Source organism: Cibotium barometz, chromosome 9 (genome assembly GCF_041138505.1).
Source record: "Cibotium barometz isolate CiBa-2024 chromosome 9, ASM4113850v1, whole genome shotgun sequence".
Lineage (NCBI taxonomy): Eukaryota > Viridiplantae > Streptophyta > Polypodiopsida > Cyatheales > Cibotiaceae > Cibotium > Cibotium barometz.
Window position 1 is genome coordinate 19073568 of NC_141054.1, and position 22140 is coordinate 19095707.

General features: G+C 38.4%; 1 protein-coding gene across 1 annotated transcript; it reads left to right on the top strand.

The window, feature by feature from the left end:
- The first annotated feature begins 13815 nt into the window (after nucleotides 1-13815).
- Nucleotides 13816-16167, top strand: LOC147635317 (uncharacterized). The gene is made up of 5 exons (XM_086802157.1): nucleotides 13816-14248; nucleotides 14363-14439; nucleotides 14576-14624; nucleotides 14784-15367; nucleotides 15488-16167. Exons 1-5 carry the CDS (start codon nucleotides 13966-13968, stop codon nucleotides 15710-15712), a joined length of 1218 nt encoding a protein of 405 aa, XP_086658283.1. The 5' UTR covers nucleotides 13816-13965; the 3' UTR covers nucleotides 15713-16167.
- Nucleotides 16168-22140: the final 5973 nt, after the last annotated feature.

Here is a 22140-nt window from a genome sequence, read left to right on the forward strand (position 1 = left end):
ATCATATTATGATATCACAGATGTGGGTGGCATAGTTGATGACTCGTGAGAAAAGAGATGGTAAAATACTTGCGAAAAGTAGTTTTTGCACATTATAAAAACTGCTTTATACATTTTAAGCAGCAAATGCAGAGCCTAGTGGATGATTGCATTAAATCTATTCACAAGAAGTATCCTAATCCTCACAACCAAAGCTTTAACAGTAGATGGGCGCAACACAAAATCAAAGACATACTTAAGAATAGGAGGTCTCTAGTAAGGAGACATGCAAACGAGGAGAAAGCCCGAATAAATACCAGTCAAAATGGACATGGCAAGCTATCTACTGCTCATAAGGGCAAGTGGAAAAAAGCCAAGAAGGAGTAGTGAATGAGCAACAAAGAGAAGTGCGGCGAATACAAATGGAGCAATATGGATCGTCGCACTTTGGATTTGGAGGTCGTGCATCATGGGAGGCCGAGTTTGTATATATAGTGTAACTTCATGTCTTTTCTTTGTATTCTCTCTATTTGAGTTGTGTTATAATGCTTGTCTTGTGATGTAGTGTAACATTGTGGGTAGAGATCCTACCCTAGCAAAGACTAGCTACCATCGTCGCCAACAATAGAGGAGATACATGGGATTACCTTCACGATGAAGGGATCATCTCCCACGAACATTAAAATCGAGCAAGGAGAACCCCAATGGAGGTAATACTTTTTATATTTATATACAAAACATGTTTCGACCTTTATAATGCCTTCTATTTTTATTTATATATATCTTCACTTTGTGTAGGCACAAGGTGGACAAGAAGGAGGAGGACAAGATAACTCGGAGAGTGATGACTCCTCTAAGTAGTTTTCCCCTGTAGTTTTTCTTTCATGTATAGTTTTGGTTTATGCAACTATGTTTCTTTTTCAAGCCTCATGTGGCTACCATCATGTATGGACAATTTCTTGGATATAAGATGAAATTTTTCATCTTCTTTATGTATCTATGTTTTTATTCAAGCCTTATGTGGCTACCATCATGTATGGAGAAAGTTTTGGATATAAAATATAATTTCTCATATTTTTAAATCAATATTCGAAGTTTTTATGTTGATATCTTTGCTGATCTTGATTCGTCTACGTACAAGTAAGCAAAACCTTAAACCAGAGAGGTGCCTGTGCAAAAAATGCAGTTGCATGTCTAGAAAATGCAGCAGTACATCTGCACAGATAGCTCTCTAGAAATTTTTTTAAATTCTAGAGCGCGTCTATAAGCGTGTCTATATGTGTGTCTATAAGCACGTTTATAATAGAGGCTATAAAGGTGTCTATATACGTGTCTATATATGCGTCTATGTGCACGTTTATATCATATAGACATGCATATAGATGCGTATATAGATGCCAAAATAGACCCGCAAATAGACGCGTCTGTAGACACGATTTTAGATGGGATTATAAATGCGCCTATAATATTTTAAAGCACGTTGTCAAAATGCGTCTAAAAATGCGCCTATGGTCGCTTTTCCTTGTAGTGAAATATCATACATTTTAGTTATAATGTTATACATATGCTTTAGTTACGGTCCTTTGCATAATAAATGCCACTAAGAAAGACGTGTGTAACCTAAAACTTAGCCCTGTTGTTGAACAGATGCAAATTGCAATGTTCTAAGTGCTTCTAACTTCTATGCCTCCAGTGAGGTTGTGGATCTTTTCAAATATTGGTAACTTTGAAAAAGACCACCAGTCGAAACGGAATGATAGCAAGCTGTAGTGCAGAAAATGGAAGTCTTCCCAGGTAATCTTGGGTCCTTGAAGCTGCTACAGAAGTCTTTTAAAAAATTTAGTTTACAAAAGAAAACCAAGCTCAATATTTGGCCTTCCAGATGGGAAGACCAATATAAAAATTATTTTTGCCTTGGGAAGACCTAGGTTAGGGAGAAGTCTTCCTGGACTAATTCTTCCAAACTGTGGAAGGCCAATTTTCAAATTAGCACGACCGCCCATCATCCATACATGATGCATGCCTTTAAAGTTTTTAAAGTATTGAACCGTATGATTGTCTAAATTCTAAAACCCTCAGGCCCCTCGCTGCCTCATGACTCTCACCAGACTCCCGCTTTGCTTCAAGCTAGTGATCGTCGATGCCCTCTCAGCTCCGCCCTCTTCTCCTGTAACTAGAGACCGTCGACGCTCTCTCAACTCTGCCTCAAGATCTCCCTTTGTGGCTTGACAGTCCACCGTCTACCTCAAGGCTCAGCCCGCCCTCTACCCTCGATCTCAATGCACCCTGTGCATGCTACCTCAACCTTGCTAGGTATGCTATCACGATTCATTGCTATGTATTTTGTTCATGAGAGATTCTTGTAAAATAGCTATTTTTTTTCATGGAAGGCTACTAGACTTCATTTTATTGTGAGAGTAGGCCCTCAGTTTTCAGAGAGTAAGAGAATGCCTCCTTCTTTTTAAGATGAGACAAGCTTTGTATTAAGAGAATGTCTCTTTATAGAGTTTTTAGAGAGTAAGAAAATGTTTTTTTAAAAAGATGAAATAGGTTTTGTATTAAGAGAATGTCTTTTTATAGTTTTCCAGTAAAAGAGTTTTATATATATATGATAACTAATGCTCATGTCTCAAGATTGTTATGTGCTTATTTAATCATATAATTCATTAAGATAGACTTTAATCTTGTTTTAATAGGTCTCAGCTATCATCTCATGAATAAAGCAAATACCAAGAAGACATCTCGGATTGGAAGACTGAGAAATGATCCTAGGCAAAAGAATATCAAGGATGCTTTTGGCCTAAAGCAAATGGACGCCATCAACTTGAATGAGGAAGTTGTCGAAGCAAGTTCTCTTCGAGGAGAGAAACATGACAATGTTGAGCTGCTTGAAAAGAAGGTAAGAACTTTCATTCCACAATGGAAACAAATACATACGTGGGCACGTCTTTTTTTTGAAAATGGGAAAATAAGAGTAAGGTGCTTATGGTGTAAAGAGTTCGGAATGAATAACCCTTGTGGTAAAGAGGGGGCTACAACCATTGAGCCTCCCGCTCTTGATAAGCATGCGGAATCGGATGCGCATAAGCTAGCTGCCCAAAGGTGGAGGCTCAAAAGCCACAAAGATGTATTGCCAATTGAAAAGCATGCAGAGCTTATGGTTGATGCTGAGAAAAGTCGCATCATAAGTGTTATGCAAGCAATGTATTTCATTGTGGTTGAGGACTTGCCTTTGGATTTTTTCAAGTCTCAATGTGAGTTCTTTTACGATACATGGGTAGTCCAAGAATGCCCATTAATGATGAGCATTCTGCATATACCAATAGAACTTCCGAAATGGAGTTTCTCAAAGCTGCAAGAGAGCACTATTAGGGAATCCTTAAAGCTTCCATTGGCAAAATTCGATTCTTTTCGGCGTTGATTGATGATAGTACGGATCTCACCTTGGAAAAGAACATGATCGTGTATATGACTTACCTAGAAGATGAAGGTAATGGTCCATGCGATTGTAAGTTTGTGGCTTTGCTCCCATTGGATGATGGGAAAGCCCAAACAAAGTTCAATGCATTGATGGCTCTCTTGGAAAAAATGGGCTTGTCTCTTGCGAAGCTCATTGGGTTTGCATCGGATGGAGCCTCATGTATGAGGTGTGAACAATAGAGTGCTTGTAAAATTGCAAGAGAAAGTGCCACATGTCATTGGCTTACATTGCGTTGCTCAAGATGGGCAAGTTGGAATCAAGATGTGTCAACAAATGGTATTTCTTTTCATTGTGTCCAAAATTTAATTTTTAATATTTTTTTGTATTGTAACTCTTTTAAAAGTTTTATTTTTGTAATCTCATAGCTTAGTATATAACTCCACATAAATTATAATGATGTAAATTTGTAGACAAACTCAAGGTGTATAGAAGAATATTAAGATTTTGTGTATAAAATGCTTCTAGGCTCTACATAACAGTTTATGGGAAGTCCAAATATTTTTGGGGATGTATAGTGAAGACCTACCATTATGTGTAGTTTCAAGCGGGAAGACCAAGCTTCGTTTTTGGGGATGCATAGTGAAGACCTACCATTATGTGTAGTTTCAAGCGGGAAGACCAAGCCTCGTTTTGGTCTTCCAAAAAAATACCAAGGGAGATCTTGCATTTTCAGCCCAGGTGCCAAGCTGCATTTGCAAGCGACTCGTGCTCCCTTGTCTGATTGCAGCACTCCGACACAAACTAAAAGCTGATAAAAACCTAAAGCTGATAAAAAGTTATGGCTCAGCTGCATGATGAAGTACAAGTTTCATCTTTACCTTTGGAAATACTGTACTCCTTCATGCTCGTTATTGCGATGTAGAACCTGATTCCGGACCAGTGACGTTTGTGGCACTGCATTTTGCAGCCAGGCTGACCGAGCTCTTGACTCTTTAACCATAGCCTTATCGTTGGAACTTGGTCCCACTTCTCACTAGTTAGCTGTGAATGCAGCTTATACTATGTCCCTCCGGAGCTCTTGAGTCTTTACCCATAGCCTTGTCGTTGGAAGTTGGTCCCACTTTCTCACTAGTTACCTGTGAATGCAGCTCATACTATGTCCCTCCGGTAATGAGTATTTTCATCGTACATGATTATGACCACCCTCAGACGTTAGCATGATAAGCATTCGAGTTTCTGTAAACGGACGATTAGCGCTCTCTCACTTCTTTCCTTACTAGTTATTACCAATATTGTTATTGTAAGTCAAGGGGAACAACAAGCGGAAGACAAGTCAGCTTGTACGTTCTTGGCATCGTGTAGCCATGGCAATAGACACTCGACTACGGGATATTTGAGATCAGGAATAGAAAGAGAGAGAGAGATTGCTCACCAAGAGATAGAGATTGCTCACCAAAAGAAAACAATGATCTACAAGAGATAAGAGACCACATCATAGAGCTCACCACATTGCAACTTGTAACTCTAGTAGAAGTAGGCAAGAGCTCACCACATTGCAACTTGTAACTCTTGTAGAAGTAGGCAATGACAAAGTATGGCTAAGGTAGAGACATCAATGGTCCGAGACAAGATTTTAAATGAATTGGCTGTGTTTAGATGGTGTGAATAATGTTCCATGCTTTGTACTATGTGTGAGTGTACGCATACATGCAACCATGCGCTTATGTGTGTTTCATTGGGGGGCCAGAGAGAGAGGGAGAGAGAGGGAGCCTTCAAAATCATTAGAGAAAATTCAGACTCAAATTGGGCCATTTAAGAATTGCTACACTTTCTCTCTCTACCAAAATGGGCTCATGGTAAAGATTTTACAAATCAACTCAAAAGTGAGCAGAGTTTAGACATTTGGAATCTACTTTTCAAGACCTTTCCAATGATATATAGCATGATAAGAAATTTTACATATTCAAGAAGTTCCCAAATTTGATGTGATGACGTGGTATGTAACGTGCCACATCATCACCAAATTTGGAGACTTCTTGAATATGCAAAATTTTCCATCATGCTATATATCATTGGTGAAGAGTAGATTTCAAATATCCAAACGCCACTCACTTCTGAGTTAATTTGTAAAAATTTTACCAAGAGCCCATTTTTGGAGAGACAAAATGTGCAGCAATCCTTAAAGGGCCTAATTTGAGTCCAAATTTTTCCTAATGTGTGTATGTGCTTACACCTACACTCTTCATGTGATCAAGAGTTGAATGCAATCACTTGTTTTGTCATAGCATAGTGCACATCACTATATGGAACCCCCCTAGCATCACCCCCTTAGGGTGTTTGCATATTGGGCTTAGAATCATTGATATTTGATGCTAAGGCTGATACTAATTTGTCAACGTTCACTACAAGAGAACGAGAGCATAGTTGCATCCACAACCGCATGCCATCAAAGGAAATTCAAAAATTTAAATTTCCCTAATATGGCTATATGGCTACAGTCATACCTATAGCTATGCTCATATGGCTATGCAACTACAACCATGTGCATAGCCGTGCCTATAGCTACACTGTAGTCTGCAACAAAAAGAAAACAGGGACAGAATGGGAGAGATGTGTTCCCTTTTTTTTCATATAAAAAACATTACAAATTAAAAAAACAATTGCAATTCATATACACATGAGCAAATGTCATTATATTGCATATATATTCTTCGTCCCCAGAACATTACATAAGTTGATTGATGGCTTTTATAAACACTAATAAGAAAACTCATTAAGTCAAACTATCTTAATCTCATCTTCAAGATCATCCTTGCCATAATCTTTCTCTCGACCACCACCACCACCACCTTCTTCAGCATCATCTTCCTACATTTAATAATGAAACACTGTAAAAATGTTAGTTCTAAAGGAAAAACAAAATAAAAATTGAGACTTCAAGGAAAATTAAAATTCAAGTTTAAAGAATCGACTAATCACAAAGTCATAGTTCCCTTGAGAGCTCATCATTGGATATCGGCATCAGTGTGATCACTCCCCATTATTTCAGCCACTCCCAAGTATTAACTTCACTATGATTCTTGCAGTACCTATTCTCTCGAGTATTTGGGATGCGACTTGCAACCCTTTTCTACAATCAAATAGAGCATGGTAAAGATATGAAATTCATGATGTGAAATGAACTAAAATTAGTGATGCATAAGAAAGAATAGGCTTACAAATTGTGCGAGCCAAGTTGCCTTTCCTTCGAAACCATACTTTTGCAATTGGCTCACATGCGCCGCCTTTTTACTGATAAATGAACAATAGAATCACAAACTAAAAGGGCTTTAAAACAATGGTTTGCTTGAAATACAACAACAATATACAAGAACAACATGAAAAAAATTCATTATTTTTAAATTCACATGAGCACAAATGTAACGAGTTTCAATTTTTTAAATTCACATGAGCAAAAATGTAACGAGTTTCAATTTTCTTAAATTTTTTATAGCCTTTTAAAACCAGTACAAAAAAATCACAAAGATTACAAAATGCTAGTCGAGACCTTAAATTATTAATGCCAAAGGAGAAAAATGCCATTGGGTCTCTTATATTACAAAATACCACTCCCTTATATTACAAAATACCACTCCCTTATATATATTACAAAATACCACTCCCTTATATTACAAAATACCACTCCCTTATATATATTACAAATACTACATGTGGTGGTGATCCATCAAATAAAAAGTCTAATACTAGGCTTGACCAAGCTTAACCTAGGTACAACAAATAAAAACCCAATGTGGGATTATCTACATTAGATTTCAATCAATCAATCAATCTTCATCATCACCTTGGTCTTGCAAAAGGTAAAAGCATAAGATCATCTTATCATTCGAATGCATGCACTCTATGAAAAAAGGACATATAGCTCTTATAATGTATAACATATTGTATGTAAAAAAGAGCTCTATGCGTAAGGTATTATGCACGGATATCTTTTGCATATAAGGTTGTGGAGCTCAAGCTTCTATGGCATGGGATCCATGTACATGATGGGTCTTGTCCAATAGATCGTCACTCATGATATGCTGGGGTGAAGGGAATTTTATTATGAACCTAAATGCATGACTTCTCGAGTTTAGGTAAGGTTTCCAATAGGCTCACTAGCATCCATGTATCTCTTATTAGCTTTCACTCTATTGTAAATTTACTCCCATTGGTCTAACTGATGTATGCCTTAGGTTTGAACACTTCGGGATATCACATGGCTTGCCCAATATGCGGGCCATGGCCACTCATGGCATCAAGAGTGGATCATCTCATGAAAATTGCCACGGCTTTCTCCCTTTCTCCCATGCGAGTTTTGTTCCTTCTTGGAAAAATGTTCCACCGCACCCCATAACGACGATGGACAATTGGAAAATATATTCGAATGGAGTTGATAGCAAGCCATCACATAGGATGAGTAGGTACTTCATCTTGTTTCGTCTCCCCTAAAGATTCATTATCTCTTGCATCCAATGCACATCTTTTAAAACGTTGCCTCCAACATTTGGGAACACTTGATTGGTGCACAAGATACACTTGGGATGCAAGAAGATTTGAGATCGTTTGATCGACTCCCTGACACATGGTCGATGGTGAGGAAAAATGGGAAGGGGGTCTTACTAAAGGCCCCTTGGATCCTTACCAAGGGAGAGGAGAAGAGGGTGAAAGATCAAATTGCATCTTTCCACACACCCATGGGCTTCATGTGTTCATTGATTGTTGCCTTATTAAAGACAAAGAAGCAAGGATCTCCCTAATTATACAGGCTAAAGACCCATGGTCAGGACAAAATCTTACAGGTATGTTGGAGTATTTTTCTCGTTACACCTATGGTTGCATTCATTTTGATGTGGTTTTATGGTTGCCCTTGTTGTATGGCTGGAAATCCAATTAGGACACTCTAATCTTGCCCATGCATTGTGAACAGAAAAAATTTCAAACATATCTATATGTGATTCTTAATACTTAATTTAGCTTCATTCACTTGGGCCCTAATAAAATGCTTTTGATCTTGGAAGGTTGTGTTCCATCTGGATATCAGTGAACCAAGATGGTGGTATGTAGTGCAAGTTACTCCTTGTGGAAAGGCCATTTTCCAAGATCTCGATGTCAAAGTGATGGAGGAAGTGGAGGTAGAAGATGCACATCATGGAGCCAATGCAAACGAGGAGGTGGCCATGGATGATGCAAATGAGGAGGAGAATGATAAGGAAGACCATGAGAAGGATGATCTTGACATCGATGATGTGATCATGGTGGTGATGATTCACATATAAGTGGAATCAACCTTCTTATTGATCTCCGTTCCATAAGTCTTGAGGTGGATGAAGAAACTTGTCAAGACCTAGTAGAGAATGGGATTAGCATCGTGTAGTTGTTTGTAAATTAGGTGTCTTTAATAAGAGAAATGTGATTTTGTTCTCTTTTTTGTATACTATAAATGGTGAATCCAATAACCCAATATTTTTTAGACATTATCAAGTAAGGTAATAGCCATTCTAAGAGCAAGAGACCGATTCTAGTGTGTAGCCCTAGTCACTGCTAGATGCACGGCCAAATTTACAACCACATGCATGACCACCACACACATAGCTGGCAATTGTGTCCGTGCCCATGCAACTGGCCAGATGTGTGGCAGCACATCTCTCATTACACACCTGGCCATGTCGGCTTTTTTTCTTGGATTGTCTCTCCTCCGCTTGACAGTCAACTGCCTCAATCTCTTATTTGTAATTGATTATAATAAACCAAAATGTATCAAGAACTTTACATTAATTTATGATCTTTCCCTTATCCTCTCTTTCTATGTGTCTGCTTGAGAGAGAGAGAGAGAGAGAGAGAGAGAGAGAGAGCATATTATAAATATCCATACAAGTGGTGTTAAAACCCTAAGATCTCTCTAGATAATTGTTATGGATAAATGAGGCATAAACTCATCCACCCAACCACCCCCGAGCCCAAGAGATGCACACATGAAATATAATGAAATACATCATACCTCTACCTTGATGTCCCATACCATCATGAGGTATAACTTCAATTCAATAGCATGTAGCTATAGTGTGAAATGGTAAGTGAGTAGATATGATCCTCTACACAAGAGAGCATAACATAGCTTTGGCCTCATAAGCCCTAAGCCTCCAAGCCTCTCTTGAGTGTGCCCCATGCCCCTATTATATAGGAGGGCCCTCAAGTGACTCTTGATTGTCTATCTCCCATGTGTGACCCTTGGATGCGTGACCCTAATCTTAGCCCTTAAGGTTAGTCCTCCTAACTTATGCTCCACTAGAGCTTGTTCCCATGCTCCCATGCTCACAAGCCTAATGTGGGTTAGCCTCCTAGTATATGCACACATAATGTGCATATAACGTACTTCCCCTATCTCAAAACATTGCACTCTTGCAATGAAAAGAAGGAGAACTGCATTGAACAATATCAACCGACTCCCAAGTCGAATCCTCTATTTTCCTATCTTTTCACCTAGTTTTAACCTCAGGGATTAGTCAACTAGAAAGTTACCTTTCCCTGAATTCAAGTACCTTATCAGGTTCATGTGGAACATAGGATAATTCTTTGACTTGAACGAGTTCTTGAGGAGTAACTATGTAATTCTTACCTCTCAGTTTTCCTTTCAATCTATTGATATGAAAGACTGGTTGAACTCTAACAATTGGAGGTAGTTTATAGTTTATACGCAACCGTGCTAATCTGATGTATAACTCAAAATTGACCACAATATCTAGGAGATATATTCGAGCATTTTCTTTTTGACAAAGTTTGAAAATCTTTATGAACTTTTAAATAAACCAACGCTCCTGGTTCAAAATATCGAGATGAACGTCCCCTATCAACATAAAACCGTGCCCTATCTTGAGCACTCCTGATAGAATCTCGAGCTTGAGTCAGCATTTCCTGCATATCACGCAAGAAATCCCTCGATGCATCAAGCTCAATGTCCTTAAGACCGATATCAAAAGGTTCCCTGGGTTAATACCCATACATAAGCATGAACAAACTAAAATCAATAGCAGTATGCTTAAAACAGTTATAGGCAAATTCCATCATTTGAAGATATTTTTTTCGATTTGATTCTTTTCGAGAGTAATATGCACAAAACATATTCTCTATAATGTGATTCATACAATCTGTTTGCCCATCACACTGCAGATAATCAAAGGAATTCATGCTCAAAGTAATTTCCTCATTGTACACCATTCGGAATAAAGTAGAAAAACATGGCATTATAACAGCAGGAACCAAGGATTCATTGGCGCCTCGACGTACCCATATCTGCACATGGAATAATCGACGTCCCGAGTTACCTATATCAACATAGAGAGGCATGAGCGTCTCGATGAGTCACATATGTCCTTCTGTAAACCATTAGGTTGACTGTATAAATCACCTAAAGTACGGAACTAGAGAAAGAAATGCCAACAAAGGAAAAATCCAAATTTCCTTAATCCGAACACAATAAGATAAACTTGTTGAACTCTAAAGAAAGCGATTTCAACAAATGAAAATACCGACGAGATTACACTCATCAAAACATGCAGGCTATAGATAAAAGAAGTTTCTCTAGAGAACGCCCACACTGTAACTTCCAGTGAATTTAGAAAATGAGATTGTCTTTGAATGTTGAGGTCAACATGCTAAGTGTTGTAAGCAAAGCAACAATTGAGCCTAAATTATCCCATAAGATAATATATGTGAGGGATTACTAGCATCCCATACCACCATGATACCACCCATACACACCTTAACAATTTAAAACTCCCTAGTATACCGTCTAGAAAAATACGAATAAAATCTTGTATAAAAGGAATAAGATGGCCTTATCCCAGACTTTCATATACTAAAATATGTCTCTATATTCCTAAGACCACATCAAGGAATAACTCATTCCAAGTATACCATTGGAAAAGAAATTGAATTATTGGCGCCTTTCTAATGATAACTATCCAATAAACACAAAAAAGATGGGGTAGAAAAATAACTCACCTAGATACATAAACAACTAGGTATCTGAGTTGGAATATATACAAGAGTACAAGCAATATACTCTAAAATTATGTGCAAAAAATGAAGGCAAATGCTACCTTCAAAGCACATAAATTATCCAAAAGATCAAAAGATCCTTATAAAACCATGGATGAAAGCATAGAAGCTTCTCGAATCTATAAAAACCATAGTTGATAATAACGATCAATGCATACCATGTAATGGACACTAATCAAAAGAAGCAATAAAATTAGTGGCCAACTCATCAGTCCGGAGTATATGAACATGGTGTCATTCAAGCAAAACTCCAAAGTAATAAAGTGAAACACATGTGTGTAGTACTCATTAAAAAACCCCTAGATACAAGTGATCTAGGTAGAACCTGATGAGTCCATATATAAAACTTGAAAAAAATCCAATAAAATCCACCAAAACAAACCGATCAACTAACCCATGATAGAATTTATTTTAGGCTTAGGAAATTAAGCAAAGACCACACTTAAACAAGTGCAAAATAAATTATCATTTACAAGTGTCAAAGGTGAGACACACTTTGAATGCAAATTATAGCCATCAAAAGTATGGAACATGTCAAAAAAAATGACTAATAATGGTAAGAAATCATAAAAACATCATTTAGAATTAATTCAAACAAGAATAAATACTAATACAAGGTATAATCGTATTAATAATATGCGAATAACCCGCATCTATCTAATGTTAGCAAACACGAGAAAACGTACTTCAACATTAAATAATCCTCAAAAATATTAAATTCTCGAGAAAAAGAATTATCATGATTTTTTCCTAAAAATTCTAGAAATTTAGGGAATCCATTCTACCAAAAATATGTACAGTAAAATATGTGGTATTTTCAAAAAAATTTCCATTAATGCTTATTTTAAACCACAAAAAATAGAAAAAAATAGCATTAAACTCACAGAATTCCCCCGCAACATCGATTCATCCATTGAATAGTGGTAACACACGTTCCAATTGCCATATCGACGATCCACGTGCAAATCATCAACACAAATCAACAAAATAATATTTTTATTAGTAAATATTAAAATTTACTTCAAAAAAATACCAAAAATTGCAAAGAAAAATCAACAACAATTAACTAGAGATTTCTCTAATACCATTGTTTGAATCCTAAGATCTCTCTATATAATTGTTATGCATAAACATGCATAAATCAGGCATAAACACATCCACCTAAGCATGTCAAGCCCAAGGGATGCACACATGAAATATAATGAAATACATCATACCTCTACCTTGATGTCCCATACCATCAAGAGGTATAACTTCAATCCAATAGCATGTAGCTATAGTGTCAGATGGTAGGTGAGTAGATATGATCCTCTACACAAGAGAGCATAACATAGCTTTGGCCTCACAAGCCCTAAGCCTCCAAACTTCCCTTGAATGTGCCCCATACTCCTATTATATAGGAGGGCCCTCAAGTGACTCTTGACTCTCTATTTCCCAAGTGTGACCCTTGAATGCTTGACCCTAACCTTAACCCTTAAGGTTAGTCCTAACCCATGCTCCACTAGAGCTTGTTTCCATGCCCATGCTCCCATGCTCATAAGCCTAATGTGGGTTAACCTCCTAGTATATGTACACATAATGTGCATATAACAAGTGGGTATAATAAGAAGCAAATCATATATTTTTTGTCAATTGCATTAGTTTTTTAAAAAACAAACTTCGGAGATTAGACCACCGTGTATTACATATTTTTTAAACCTTCTTGCTACTATGATGAAAGCTATAATTATGTTGTTTTTGGTCTCTTAACAAAAAACAAGCGCTTATATTTTTATATATTTTTAATATTCAAAGTACAAATGGGTGGTGTGATTGTACTATAAGATGTGCATACACATTCATTTAATTTTAGATTATTTATAAATATATAGATTTCTTCAAAAATAGCTTGTTTTATTGAATATGCAAGCTAATCTACTCCAATGTGAACCTAAAACCACATGTACATATCTTATCAAATCAAATACGCACATGTCCCACCTCACCTCTAGTATTATTTTTTTCTTGACCAAACATAGCAACATGAGTTTCCCTAAACTTTAATCTCTAAGATGGCACTTCATTGGTCTATCAGTATAGGATTATTGGCTAACCATTAGCTCGCTATAACGACATTCGCTAAACAAGTTTTGTACTTGGGTGGCGTGGCCTAAATGTGGGGCTGCGTTCCACAATGTGTAGTCCCAATGCAGTGTTCGTGGGTTGGGCTTCTGATCAGACCCTTACCACTGTATGTACAGGGCCAAAAAAAATAGAGTCAAAGGTGTCATCTCAGATCTGGAGATGATCAATGGTATGAGGACTCCCTCATTTTCATTAGAAGTGAGAAAGTGTTGTCCACAATACACGCTCTTCAACCAACACGATACTTAGAAGTTGAGTTTCACAGTAATCTGCCCTTAATCTTTAATTAGCCATTGGGACCCTTCCAAATCTGTCAATGTGCTGCCACAGATAGTTCTTTTCCCATGCATTATTCTACTCTGTGGTATGAAGATCTCTGGACCTCTGATCTGCGGGGACATCTGCTGCTCTCCATCAACATGGATGTGGATAAGGCAGGGATGAGCTTTCCCAAAGCCCAATTATACGGTACTCATGAGACGGTGATGAACAGCAACAGCAGTAGTAGCAGCGTTCTCAGCACGGGCACCCGGCATTACGAGCGTTCCAAGACTCCCCGCCTGCGTTGGACACCCGAACTCCATCACCTCTTCGTGCAGGTGGTGGATCTCTTGGGCGGAGAACAGAGTGAGTTGCTTAAGTGTGTCGATCATGGAGGTTGATTAAGTTGCAATGGAATCTAGCACAGTGGATGGGTTAATATAAGAGTTTCGAAGTAAATTTTTGAGGTTTTTGATACAGGGGCAACACCTAAGCTTGTGCTAAAGCTCATGAACGTGGAGGGTCTTACCATCTCGCATATAAAGAGTCACCTGCAGGTGTTCATCCTCTAGTCTTACCTGTTCACCTCACCGTAATATCAGAATAAATTCATCGCCATTAATTATCTACGTTCCTGAGACTATAATTGACTCTTCAATAAACCGGAGATGGTCTGATTTGCTTGTTTCGCAGATGTACAGAAGCGTGAAATACGACGAGAACAGCATCAGCGCCAGTGAAGGTAGTGTATATTAAGTGTCCATATAATTAATTTAACAGATGCAATCAGCATTACGGATTTTCTTTGCATATTGCAGTAAGAAGGCTAACCTTTGTGTAAGCATTACGGCTGACCTTTGTATTGGCATAATTAAGGCTAAACTTTAATGTGTTTGTGCAGTGAATGAGCAGTCAGATCGAGAGGCCAGCGATCAAGGAGGAATGCTAGAATATTTGAGCTCGAGGCGTTGTGCATCGGCTGGTATAGGCCGAGCTGCGTTTGATCAGCAAGTGGGCGATTATTTTCCCGGAATAAGGCATGGAGATTGCAACAAATTGTGCAATACAAGTCCATACATAAGCTCAGTTGCTTCAAAGTGGAAGCAACTCATGCGCCCAGCTTACGATGTAGCTGGAGAGCCGACAGCTATGGCGGCAAGCAGCATCCTACAGGGTAAGGCTTCCAGCGGCGAAGCCAATCTTGCCCGTTCACAGTCCAGTATAGAGTCTCCCGGTAGGAGCAGTCGGTCATGGGCGGTGCAGACTGGCGGGCAAAGCAGCAGCTCCTTGCATTACATTAATGTTTCGGACACATGCCTACATCGTGAAGAACATACAGCTAGTGTCCTGAGCTGCATGGCCGGGTCTCTGAATACATCATCCTGCAGGACCACCCCATCTCAAACCCATACCACCACCTTGGATATCGACTCTGAAGGGAACCAAGCTACCTACACCTATTTTAACTTCATTACCGCACCACAGGTACATCAACGGCTACTATATTAACACTTTATAAACTAAATTTTGTGACGTAGACTAAGCCATCTGTAGTTTCGCTAACGGATCATTTTATCTTATGTTCCACCACAACCAATATGGCAGGAAGGACACTATGGACTCGCACCGGAGCAGCCAGTGAGTTCGTGCTCTTATAATAAATCGGATCAACAAGGTTTCGAAGATCCACTCAAAGAAGCCATGGAAAGAACGCATGAGCGTTTGCGTACGGATGAAGACGTAGATAGCAACCTGAGGCTATCGTTGCACCCGCTTGGTTTGCCCCTTCCAGTTTCCTTGGAACTCACCATGTCCATTGGTGCTACATAGCGCCTGTCCTAAAGAGGGATTAAAAATCCCACCATTGGCTGTGTCATGGCCTCCTGCTAGTAATTTGAACTAGTCTTTGCAACGGCTGGTTCACTATAATAACAATAGTGAAGCTTACATGTCTGTTTCTGCACTCTTCTGCGTGACCTACAGACCCTTGAAGCAGCACTTTTTGTGTGATTTAGGGCCAGTTCGTTTTTGGCACCGGTTGCTACAGAGCATTAAGCAAATCCTATGTGCTCAGCTCTCGACCACACAAATTGTGGACAAGTTTTCTTTCTTCCACTTATTCATCTCCCAGGAACACGCAGTTTCTTTTAATAGCATGCATGGAAACTTGGCCTTAATGTATTCTTTTGGGTTGTGGGTTTGAAACCTACCTGAACAAGCCTACTAATGATGTATTTTGAAGTATTGGTCATGGTGATGGAATATATACTACATTGTTTGATGCATCCATGAAGTCAGCCCATATAGTGACATAATTAGCACTGCAAAATTTATTGTTGTGAAATTGTAAGAGCCCTATCCCTTCCTAACTATCTAGGAGCAAGGTTCCCAAGATTGACCTAGGTGCACAGCAGCACAAGTGGCTCCACCATGCTCAACTAGCTTAGAATGTCCATTTGGGAAATCTAGGTAAGACACCCTAAAGTCCTAACAAATCAAATCTAAAATTTTATTTATAATTCTCTTCAATTCATGCCAAGTCTCAGCTCGAGAGTATTAACCTGTGAGTTATGTTTTGGAAAGCACCTGTACCTCTCTAGTCCACCATATAGTCTTTTGTCCAAGGTGCTACGAGCTGAATCTACATTAGTGTATCCATATATTTGTAATTGTACACGTGCCTCATGTAGAGGAAACCATACTCCACTAGGGACCTCACGTAGTGTAGTGTGCGCCTCACACTATCGAAATGTGGCTTTGGAGGAACCTCCATAAACTGGCTCTGCAGTAACTATGTAGTTCAAGTCTAGCCTCGTGATTGTCATGTAGATCAAGTTGTGTAGTCACTATATTTAACATGTGATACATAGCAAATAAATGTTCATATCTATCATTAGTGTGCTTGCTTAAAGAATTAAAATAGTTTTACTATAATTTTCCATTCTTCGTGTGACTCTGCTTCTTGTGACATTTTACAAAAAAAAGACCTGGTTTGCCACAGTAATCGTCGCAAACTTTTGAACCTATTTCTTGATTGTTGTCTGTTCCAATAACCATGACCTCTTTGGCTCCCTCTACCTTGAGATTGGCCTCTTTCCCCTATGTAAGAATGTTGCCTGCTGCAGTGAATCATTGGAATATTCGTGTCCATAATCTGGTTTCCATGTCGGCCACCACCTTGGCCTCGACCAAGACCTGTACCTCTACCTCTACCTCAATTGGTGTAGAAGGCCTGGATTGGTGTAAAAGGCCTATTCTAATGTGTTCTTGTTATGTGAAGAAGAGTAATCACCCATAGATGTTTCTTCTATGATCAACATAGACACTAAGCTGCTCACTAAATCATTATCTTCCACCAATACATTGATAGACCTAAGTGATTTAACAATGTCCTTATCGTTAAAGCATACTCATTGATAGAAATACTTTTCTTCTCCATAGAATGCAACTCTTGTTTTAACTATAATTTACTTGCCTTTATGTTGGTCTAGAACATCTGCACCAAGTTTTGATATGTAGTTGCTTGAGTGTTGGCATCCGGTATGTGTCTATCTGATTCAAAGCCAATACATGACTTTCATTTTTTTCACTATCTCCAATCCTTTAATGCCTTCACATTTTCTAGACATTGGTATTCTCTTCAAATAACCTTGGATTGTCTCCTTCACTCTACAGACGATGATGGTATAGCCGCCTGATATAGCCACGCGATGTAGTGAGAGAAAGTAGTGAGAGAGCCACGATTTCATGAATTTTTTCCCAGTACGTGACTATAGCCACATGTGGCTATACATGGAACTATAGCCATACATATAGGTACGCATATAGCCCCGTATTGTTACAAAATCAATTCTCCCTCCCAACATGCGTTCTTTCTTTGTTCTCCCAAAAACTTGCGCAGCTAAACATTTTTTCTCTCCTCCCTTCATCTTCCATACCTCAGGCATGAAACTCATTCTCTCCTCCTTCATTTTTGTGCTTTCATAGTTTCATGGTGAAGGCAAGGGTTTATATTCTATATTCTCTTCCCTTTGTTTCAATCTCTATGTGCATTCTTAGGTCTTGATTCTTGTCTTCTTCTTTTTCTTATTCTTCTCATTTGTCTTCAATTGTTTATTTATGCATAGCTCTAATTTGTTTATTTTTGTGCTTCTACTTGTAGATTGGAACTTTCTACTTCTCAACAAACACTCAACTCCTCTAAATTAAGTTGAGTCACTACTTTAGGATGATCCATTTCTGATGTCGAGTTTCGACGATGGGCATGTGTCGATATAAGCATTGGTATAAACATCGCAATTGGATGTCTAAATAGGCATCAAAATAAGTGTGGGAATAAGAGTCAAAAAGTGTGTCCAATCCCATTGGGGTATTTGATTCTGATTTTGGTAAAGGAGGATTAGATTATACAAATTATTGATGGGACATCCAAAAATTCAAAATTTGAATGGAAATTTGCATTTAAAAATGAACTAAAGTAGGCGTTGAAATAACCATTCAAAACACTTCGATGTTTTTTCGACGGAAGTATCGACACCTATTTCGAGGTCTATTTCGACTATGGGAAGTTTTTAATAGAACCATGGCGCCTCACTTTTAGCGTTTTTGAAAATTTTTGAAGGTTCATCTCTCTCCTCAAATTTCTACAGGTTCTCTCCTCTCACCTCCCCCATCCCTAAACTCTAAACCTAAGCTCTAAACCTAAGCCCTTCTCCCACCCTTTCTTTCTTCAGATTTTTTTGTATGTGTGTGGTGCCAACATGTTCTGTTTTTTGTTTGTTTTGTAGGTTCTATTCTCTCCCCCAAATTTTGGCAGGTTTTCTCCTCTCACCTCCCCCATCCCTAAACCCTAAATCTAAGACCTTCCCCCATCCTTTTCTTACTTCAATTTTTTTATATGTGTGTGGGCTAACCTGCTATGTTTTTTGTTTATTTTGTAGCTTCTAATTGGCCTCATGTCGCACCTTTGAGATTCTAGGTAGCCCTTCTCCTTTTCTATTTTTTTTCATTTATTATTTTCCTTGCTTTTAATTATATGTGGTGTGGTGTGGTGTAGGGTGTTTGTGGTTTTCAAAAGTAGCTAATATGTTGTGTTTTATTTGTGTTTGTTTTATAGGTTTCTAGACATTTTCAACTCTCTCTTGGTCTCTCCCACTCAAGCCCTCCCTCAAGACTCCAATTAGCAAAGAATCTCTCCAATAAGTGCCCTAATCTCATGGTCTTTGGTTTTTTTTTGTATCTTCTTGGTTTTGATGTTGCCCATGTCATGGCATAAGCATGGGTATGTTGTTGGGAGAAGCCATAATCATGGGCATGTTGTGATGATTTGTATGTACATCATGGATGTGAGACACCTGCATATAGCCCCAATCTGTCCATCGTGCCTGCAGCATAGGCAATGTCCCTGAGCTAGTTTTATCATTTCATCTCGCAAATGAGCCTTGAAGAAAGAGATATGGCTCAAGCCTACTTTGGGGGAGGCATTGTCACTTCATCACAACCCACCACGCCTTTGGACACTCCACGGCACATCACACAAACCCCTCCCAACAGCTCGCTCAACTACTTCCAGTCATAGAAGAAGGGATTGCTTGATGGGTTGTTGCCATGGTGGTGACTGCACAGATGCTTCTTCCCCTCAGCGAGGCGTGAGCGCCCACCAATTGCCAATTGTGAGGGGACACCATGCTCACGCTCACCCTACCGCTTTGACACAAACCCCTCTACACCCAAACCATCTCGTTCTCTTGATACCAAGAGTAGTGGACGGAAATGTGATGCTGGATGATGTTGGCAATGAGATAAAGTATCGAATCTGCATGTTATGCCATATAGCCTTTGCCCACAACTTGATGACTACATGGCCTAAACTTGATAGTGTAAAGAAGGAACAAGTCGTCAATCAAATCATGAGTGAGTTTATGCCAGTAGTAGGTAGTGAAGAGGTCCATCCTAGATGGATTAAAGATCACATGGTGAACATGATGAAGCACTAGCATAATGACATCACACGCAAGGTAAAGACAGGGAGCAAAAGCCTTGGAACTGTACATGAGATATTTGGGAAGAGGAGTGCAAAGATCACAACGCAAATCCCCACAGGTAGTATAAGCAGCAGGAGGACGTCGCAAAACAATGAAGCAAATGAAGAGCATAGGGAGCTGCCATCTTGAAAGCGGTAGATGGGATGCTTGCCTTACATACTTTGTTAGTATTAATAGCACCATCACTCTTTTTTTTTTGCATAACGGGCATTTCATTTTTGTTAATAAGTATTCATGCTTCAAGCTTCCAGCAACGAGTGGTCAGTCGTGTGATGCGAAAAAAAGAGATAACCTAATCCACGACACGTATGCCCTCCTCAAGCAACTTGAGCAATAGGGCATCAAACATAAACTGGACGGATGTGGTGTTCATATGGTAAACCTCTACATTTTCCACCCATTAAATAAATTTCTGAGTTATTGCCTTATGAGTGAATACTCTTTTGCAAGGACCACTGCCAAACCCTGAGGGCGACGATGATGATTAGGTTCAATCTTACATCCAAGGTACTATGTATAGGACTTGGGCCTCTAAATACATTTTTGTCAGCTCTATGTATAAGCATATTTGTGTGCATAATTTTGTTGGCTCCATGAACTATGTAACTTCTTCTACTCGTTCAATAAAAATTTAAGTTTTGTGACCTTTGAGTACAGAACATGGAAGTACTCTTTAAAACTAGCATACTGGTACAGTGAGGTGCAAGAGTGCACCTGGGTGTACCATTATTCAAAAAATAATGTAGTAAAATAGGATCTCTTTTCGACATTTTTAATGACGTGTATTTTGATGGTATTTCAACATGGATATTGGCGGTTTCATATCAACGTGCATATTGACGCTTTTGGAGATTTTTTACATGTTCAGTTCTATTGGAAAAATCATTGAAATTACACCCGCATGTAATAGTGAGAACTTGTCTTTCAAAAACCCTTTCTTTACTTATGTGTGGTGCACCCCGGTTGCTTAGGAGCATTTCTTTATTATGCATGTAATCATTTTTTAAATCTTATGCATAAAGCCTCTTTGCATAGAGCTAATTAAGCCTTTATGCATGAAGGCTTTATTCATTATGGCTTCACGCATGAAGCCTTTATGCATTATGGCTCTATGTATGAAGTCTTTATGTTTAAGCCTTATGCATAGAGGCTTAAGCCTAATGTTTAAGAATTATGCATAGAGACTTAAGAATAAGGGCTTTATGCTTAATCTTTACGCATAGAGGCTTAAGCATAATGTTTAAGCCTTATGCCTAGGGACTTAAGTGTAAGGGCTTTATGCTAAAGCCTTATGAATAAACCTTATGCATTGAGGCTTAAGAATAATGTTTAAGACTTATTCGTAGAGACTTAAGAATATGGATTTATGCATAAGGCTTAAGCCTTATGAATAAGGGATTGATGCATGATACTTAAGCATAAGGCATTAAGCTTAATGCATAAGCCACATGCATAAAGCTTAATACATAACCTATATCCACAAATCCATATGCATAAAGCTTATCAACATATATATTTTCTTATGCTTGTAGATTTTCCTTTTGCAACATAAGCTCAAATTTTCAACGCAGTGCCTACTTATGTTCTTCTCAAGGTAAAAGTACTTGTCTTTCATAGTTCATTTCTTTACTTGTTTATAGTGCACCCCCAGGTGCTTGGGAGTATTTTTATATTATACAAGGCTTAAACATAATTTTTAATCCTTAAGTATAGATTCTTAAGCATTAAGTCTCTATGCTCAAGGCTTAAGGATAATGTTTAAGCCTTATGCATAGATACTTAAGCATAAGATTTAAGCCTTATGAATAAGGGCTTAATGTATGAAGCCTTATGTAACATGAATTATGGCTTCATGCATGAAGCATTTATGTAGAAGGGCCTATTTCATAATGCCTTATGTTTATATATAAGGCTTCATGGATTAAGACCTTATGCATAAGGCTTAAGCCTTATACATAAAGCCCTTATGCATAGAGGTTTTATGCATAAAGTTCTAGGGCTTAAACATTAAGCCTCTTTACACAAGTCTTTAGAATAATGTTTAGGTCCTTATGCATAGAGGCTTAAGCATTAAGCCTCTATGCATAAGGCTTGAGAATAATGTTTAAGCCTTATGCATAGAGGATTAAGCATAAGAAAATTAAGCTTAATGCATAAGACATATGCTTAAAGCTTAATACAAAGCCATATTAATAGGGCTTATGCATAAAGCCA

Coding starts and splice junctions, on each gene's coding strand:
- LOC147635317 (XM_086802157.1), top strand. CDS start 13,966: ATGCATTATTCTACTCTGTGGTATGAAGATCTCTGGACCTCTGATCTG. Junction 14,249..14,362: donor TCTCTTGGGCGGAGAACAGA/GTGAGTTGCTTA, acceptor TTTTTGATACAG/GGGCAACACCTAAGCTTGTG. Junction 14,625..14,783: donor CAGCATCAGCGCCAGTGAAG/GTAGTGTATATT, acceptor GTGTTTGTGCAG/TGAATGAGCAGTCAGATCGA.